The sequence below is a fragment of the Myotis davidii genome, unplaced genomic scaffold, assembly GCF_000327345.1.
Source record: "Myotis davidii unplaced genomic scaffold, ASM32734v1 scaffold591, whole genome shotgun sequence".
Lineage (NCBI taxonomy): Eukaryota > Metazoa > Chordata > Mammalia > Chiroptera > Vespertilionidae > Myotis > Myotis davidii.
This window is the reverse complement of record NW_006284340.1, coordinates 2306238-2313073: the sequence shown is the minus strand read 5'-3', so window position 1 is coordinate 2313073 and position 6836 is coordinate 2306238. Positions and strand designations below refer to the sequence as shown.

Genomic DNA, 6836 nt, shown 5'->3' with positions numbered 1-6836 from the left:
TTTTATTAGCCAACTTTCAATTGAATGATAAGAAAATTCTAATTTAAAACCCAAAATGCAGCTGGGCAAGTGGCTCCACATAAAGACCTCAATGTGCAGAAGTCGCCTGGAAAAACACTGAAAGAACTTCTTAGGGCGAATTTTTTTTAAGGCTATATCTCTGAAAATTACGAGGGCAGTCAATAGAAAATACACACATTTTAATTTTACACAAAGCCATTTAAGAAAATACTTCATGTAAAGCACAATAAAGATGTATTCTACACAAAATATTGCATTTTAAGGTAGGAAATCTAAGCTGAAATTGTATTATCTGTATATGAAAGGATTCAAACTGTCATAGCCCAAAGGTATAGGGGTGTGTGTGTGTGTGTGTGTGTGTGTGTAACTTTAGAAAGTTTTCAACATGTCTTTTTGCTCCTGCTCTCTGCTTTGCTTTTAAACCGATTAGAATTCAACTACATTTTTAATTTCTAAAAAGCAGTTTTCTCTGCTTTGAATTCAAACTTTTAAATTTACATACGGTTATTTTTTAAATCTGGTCCTTTTCAAGTAGGAAAAGGAAAAACCTCTATTAGACTTTTGTAAGTTGACAGTGCCTCTTTAACCCTTAACCCTGAGCTCTCAACTCCTGAAGTTCCACAGTTCAAGCATCATGTGGATGGGGGTGCTGCGAAAGTCAATGTTACTATTGACAGTGTTGAAAAAACTCAATCATTAACTTACTGAGCACCTACTGTAGGCAAGATAGAGCCAGGTGCCACCCCTGAGTAAGACACAGCCCCCACCCTCACGACTATTTCGGTGAGAAATCTGGAGCTTAAATACACTCAGTAGTGTTCCCCCAAGGCTTATTCTCAGAGCTCTCGATGAAAGATCCCTTGCTTAGAAAAAAAAAGAAATCCCCTGAAAAACAATTATAATCCCTCAACTGGCATCCCATAATGACAGGATAAACTTAAAAAGCAGCATAAAATAGTCTAAAGTTTTAGCTTTCCCTGCCCCACCCTTAAAAGGCTAATTGCTAAAACGATTTCAAGTTTACGGAAGTGTATAATGAAGGGAAGTGGCGAGGAAGGAGATAGGAGCGGGACTGTTGGTCTTTAAATCCACATTGAAAGGAACTCGAGCTTCTCTTCCAACCGCTGCAAGGAGACTAAGCATATCACTAGCTGCCAATGTTGCATCTTCCGGTGTCAGACAGAGACCACCACCCCAGCAAGGAATGCCCAGGACTGCCCCCTCCCTTCATACCCTTCCCTCGGCCTGGGCCTCCTTTCGAGCAGCCATGGTAAGAATCAAGGTTTCCTTTCTTTCTGATGAAAACTAAATGTCCTCCTTGGTCAAAGATGTCAAACTCTGTCTAAAACATAGTTTTCCCCTTTTAGTATTCTAGCCCAATTAATGTAATCTCAACAGCTCTAAATTTCATGACTTGCTGCTGAGCACAGAAGAGACTAAAAAACCATTCAAGATAACACCACTGCGCTGAATAGCTCTGCAGGGAGGCTCTCAGAGGGAGACCTACGCCCTTATTTGTGAAACACCCATGAGAACACGTATCATTACCTTCATTTAACAGATTTAGAGACGGGGCTGTGGCTTGACAGTGGATCGATGACAGAGGCAGGAAGAAAATTCACTGCTCACCAATGCTGAATTCCTATCTTCCTAAGTTAATATTCCTTTGGAAGGAAAAAAATAATGTATTTATTTTTTTTGTATTGGGTTCTCCTTGGGGAGGGAGTCACAAAGCTTTAAAAACAGAATGAAGTGGTAACTGGGATTAGACCTGATAATGAGAATATTAATAACATCTACTGATTAGATTCAGTTCCAAGTGATCCTAATTAGCTTCCATAATAATGAAAGCTAATTAATGAGTAGGGAAGGAAAAGGCCTATTTTTCAAAGGCAAAATATATTTGAGGGTTAAGTCATTAGATTTCCAGGATCTAATTGGTTTTCCCTAAAAATGACATGCTCCTTCAATTATACACTCTTAAAATATGATATTAAAATAAATATCAAAGAATATTCCCAATGTGATCTTTACAAACAAGCACAACGATGGAGGGGGGACTGTGAAAGGAGAAAGGCATGTGAGAATAATTTAGGGTGATTCATTAGAAATCCAGAGAGTGTATGTGTGCTTCTCTCTACTTTCTACCCAGATTGGGTCTAAGGTGATGAAGGGAGAGGTACAGAGAAACAGCCACTAGGACCAAACCAGCCTCTCCTCAGTCACAGGTCTCTGGGCCTGGCTGTTGGGTTCCAAGAAGAGCCCCTTTCTTGGAGATTTAGTTGATAACAAAATACACAGCTCCCAAGTCCTTGACTAGAATGTCAGTATGCAGGGGCACTGTATCAGAAAAGGATTCCCTGTGAGAACCTGTCCATGACCACTAACTTCAAAATCAATGTTGGTTAATGCCTGAAAGAGCCAGGACTAAGGAACACAGCCTGCCCAGCAGGGGGCAGAGAAGAACCAGTAGAGACCTATATAACCCTGGTCTGTTAGGAAATCACACACTAGACTGGGAGAAGTGACTTGTGCTGATCAATGTGAGATTTTAGGAGCTTTCAAGCTCCCTGACTGTACTTCCTAGATTTCTTTACTTCCAGCTCCAATTAACACACCAATGGAAAACAGGAGAGGAGCAACAGACAGGGTCACCTTTCCCGATTGTGTCATTCTAGCAATTTGATTTGCGGTTCTTGCTGCAGCAAGTGACCTTGGGGAAGCAAGGCTAATAGCTGCTTCTAACAGCCTTGGCTGAAACTTCACTTAGCACCTTCCCAGCTTTCCTTTCTTCTGTCCCACTGACTTCCCTGGGTGAGGTGAATACAGTCGTTAGTACCTCCCGGAGCCCTAGCCAGGTCCCTGTGCGGGACAGACAGGAGCCGCAGGCAGGCCCGTCGGCCAAGAGCAGCCTGTCCGCCACCTCGCACCACTCCAGGTCAGAGCGGCTGGATCTGGTTCTTCACGGCACCACGTACACACGTTCCCTGATAATCCAGTGCAGCTTCCAATCCTGCCCACCCCCGCCCATTTCCCTCTCCTATGAGCTTTGCTTTTTGTTATGTTTGAGATGAACCTGTAAACGTGAGATCTCAGAGAGCTGAGGTACTTCACATAAACACACTCAAGTATCAGTCTTCATTTTTTGAAAACAAGAACACAGGAAAACAAGTCCCTTCCCGTCCCCTCGGGAACATGTGCCTCTTCCAGTAGGAGCGGGCTGACAGTGGCTACCTCTGCACCACATCGCTGATTTCCTGTACACACGATAGTAAGTTATTAAGGACGGGATTTGCCCCAGGCACGCCCGCGGTGGCTGAAGACACCTGCAGCTCCTGCAGGCTGAGTTCCAGTTTGCTCACGGCCTCTCTGAAGGCAAACTTGTTGCGAGTTTGAGGGATGCAGTCCACGTAGCCTGAGCAGTAGTCAAGCAGCTGGTGCCCAGTGTCCACCAGCTGGCTGTTGGGCACTGGTTCTGAGATGGCACTGGACAGCAGATCAGCACATTCCAGCAGGGCCTCTTTGCTGATTTTGTCTGCGGAGATTTTCTCAGCTGCCTGTTTGGTTTTCCTCAGAGCCACTTTAGTACCTGCTGTGCCGTTGGCCATTTTGGCTGGCGAGATGGAAGATGTGGGCAGAGGCACTTGAGGTGGAGGCACCAAAGGCCTCCCAGCTTTCCCACTGGTGGGCACTGCCCCTGGAGCTGCCTTTTTCCCTCCTTCCTGTGTTTCTGATGTGGGCTGTCCGGCAGCCGGGGCCGCCGGCTCTTCCGTGGGGTCTGAGCACACGGACGGATGCTGCAGTAGTCTCATCACTGGTGGTGGGGGTGGGGCACACTTTGGTTTTACCCGTCGGGGTCGGTCTTTGTCTCCAGAGGATGTGACCTGATGCTCAGATAAGAGCTTGAATTTGTTCCCCTGAGAGTCTGTGCCAATGAGCTGCACGTCGGCTGGAGTGTGCTTCAGAGTGGGGGAGATGAGGACGGGCACTTTGTGGTTGTGAGTGGTGGGGAGGATGGCCGCAACCTTGGCTGGAGAAGCCCAGCCTGTCTGCTCACCATCCTCTGGGACTCCAGCCATGCCAAGTCGTGCCCCACCATTCCTCTCCTTGCTCTTTGGGGCAGCTGCCACTCCAGCTGCCCCCACCCCTGGACAGTCCTTCTCTGTAATGGCTGGATCCCCAGAGGGGGTTCTTAGGGGAAGAGCTGTGGTTCCTCTGGGCAAAAGTTTGGCTTTTGGTCTCTCCCTGGTTGGAGCAGCACCTTCCTCTGACTTTTTGGGAGGTGTGTCATTGGCCCTGTCCACACTCTCTTCTGGCTGAGAAGAGGTGGACACTGTCCTTTCCAGCTGGATTTTGGACCTCTGGCAGTTCCTGGGAAGGGTCATTGCCATCCTATCCTGCTCTGGAAGCCCTGAGGACATGGAAGATGTAGAGTTTGACCTTGGAAAAGGCTTGGAAGTGTCATCACTGGCTGTGGGTTTACCTGCTCGTAAGCCCAGTGTCTTTTTGATTAAACGTGGTGTAAAGAAGCCTGTGATGCCAGACCACCCACCCCCTGCAGTGCCACTGCCCCCACCCCCGCCACCGTCGTCATTACAGAGGTTCCTCTGTGCAAAGCTCCCCCCATAGCACTTGGGGGGCACCAGATTCGCCTCTTGCTGGGCAGGAGTGAAAGAGAACCCATCAGCATGCTGTAGAGAAGCAACAGATGAGAAGTTACCCGTGAGTTCATATTTCTTGTGGGGCTGATTCTCCATTTCTCGGAAGGAGCTGCTGCGTTTGGGGGGGGTGGGAGCATTTCTCTTTTTCATGAAGGAGCTGAAGAAGCCTCCCTTCCTATCCCTGGTGAAGCACGTCTCTTTAGCATCTTCCAAGAGGCTGCTGGGTGACTTGTCTCTTTGTTTTCGAGGCAGTGCTGGGGACCCACTGGGGACCTGTGCACTTCTAATGAACCCTGATGAGAAACGGCCAATCAGTAAAGTGAAAGACAAGCAGGCACTCCGTTACACTTGAGTTACTAAAGCTGAACTGTAAGAGTGTTGTCAGCATCTATTAAATGCCAGATGATAGCCGGACCCAGAGGAAACTAATACATACGTTGCCTTTTCACATTAATCAGCATTCCAAATGTGATACGGGATGTAAATGGAAAGGAAAACCCTGCTGGTGTTTGCCTCGGCCTTCATCTTTTCTCCAAAAGCTACCCTACAAACTGCCCTCAACATCAGGCTCACTAAAGAAGTGTTTGTCAGAACTGCAAAGAAGCTAAGCATCTGGGAATCCGGGGCTAAGGGAATGGAATGGGAGGCACAGCTGCATGCAAGTGGACAGATCAGGACTCCTAACACTAACGCAGAGCTGAGGACTAGAGTCGTAGGTAAAATGGACGCCAGTCACACTTTCCTCGGGAAGACGGGCAGGAAAGCACGAACAGAAGCCCCATAACCCTTGGTTCTTTAAACAAGGCAGAATGACTCTGCCTACCTTGGGACCCATACCTGGTGCTGAACTGGAAGCAGAATTGTCGGTGGCATCTAGGGACCCTTCGATATTCTCCTTGTTCTCCACCTGTTTCTTCAGTGTCCGGGTCTTGGAAGGAAGAATAGGTAATCGGGGCAGGTAGGGGACGACAGATGAGGTGGCGGCGGCCCTCCCAAGCTCCTCAGCTACCTCTGTGAGGAAGACAAGGAGACTGATAAAAAGAACAACTTCATGACAGAGCGAAGGAGTTCTTTTCAGAAAAGGCGTACAGCTGTGGAAGAACTGGAGAGAGCTAAGGTGTGTAAATGGAACACAGAGATGCGCTCTATTTCTGTCTGGCTTCTTTTGCTCAACATTACATCTACAGATTCATCAATATTATTGCGTGGCAGGGTTTTCCCTCATTCCTGTGTACTGTTCAAATGTGAGAATGAATATACCAAAATTCACCTATTTGTTTCCAGTGTTTGGCTATTATGAATACGTTGCTAGAAACCATTCTGCTACATCTTTTGCTTCACAATTGCATAAGCAGGATGCGTGGTCATGAGGTGCATATAAATTCAGCTTTTTCCTGCCGAACTATCTCTCCAAATGCCTGTACCAATCTATACTCCCACTAGCAACGTATAAAATTCTGGTGACTCTGCATACTTGCCCATTTTATGTTATGAGGTTTTTTGTTTGATTTTACTTTTAGCCATTCTGGGGTAGGTATGTAAAGGGATTTCATTGTTTTATTTTGTACTTCTCTGATGAGGAATGATATTGAGCATGGCTTCATATGCTTACTGGTCATTTACCTATCCTCGCTTACTAGTTCCTACTCAGAAGCTGAACAAAGCAGACAGATGTCTACAGATGCGTTTATATTTCGGTTGCACCTTGTACTAAAAAGGAGGGTAGATACATTCCATTTCATGCAAATGAGAGTCTTGAAAAAAGGTTGAGCCATTAGTGACCTTTGTTGACTAAACCTGGCCATGGCTTCTGTGGCTTTTGCTGAGGCAAATACATAATTTGCTATTCATTTCTAAACAAAAATGAAGGCCAAACGATCAATTACCGTATTTGCCGGCGTATAAGACGACCCCCTAACATTTCCACTCAAAATACAGAGTTTGTTATATACTCGCCGTATAAGACTACCCCCTCTTCCGCACACCTTCCACACACCAAATAAAAGGTAAAACAATATCAGATTTGATTTTAACATTTTAATTTATATTCAAATGCTTATGACATGCAGGAAAACTGTCACAAGGCTGTATGTAATCAAACATATACATAAAACAGTGCAAGTTTATTACCGGTAAACATACAGGTAATTCCAG

General features: G+C 45.9%; 1 protein-coding gene across 4 annotated transcripts in view; it reads right to left on the bottom strand.

Annotated features, from left to right (window-relative positions):
• Positions 1 to 1656: 1656 nt before the first annotated feature.
• ABL2 (ABL proto-oncogene 2, non-receptor tyrosine kinase) overlaps positions 1657 to 6836 on the bottom strand; it is a 31265-nt gene continuing 26085 nt past the window's right edge. For 2 of the 4 annotated variants that reach the window (XM_006754510.2, XM_006754511.2), the window contains 3 exons: positions 5520 to 5693; positions 4742 to 4975; positions 1657 to 4432 (listed from right to left, as the gene is read on the bottom strand). In XM_006754510.2, the coding sequence (XP_006754573.1) occupies positions 3252 to 4432; positions 4742 to 4975; positions 5520 to 5693 (1589 nt within the window). In that variant the 3' untranslated portion in view covers positions 1657 to 3251. Of the gene's footprint in view, positions 4976 to 5519; positions 5694 to 6836 lie in introns of all 4 variants that reach the window. The other 2 variants (XM_006754509.2, XM_015570122.1) reach the window with 1 other exon arrangement.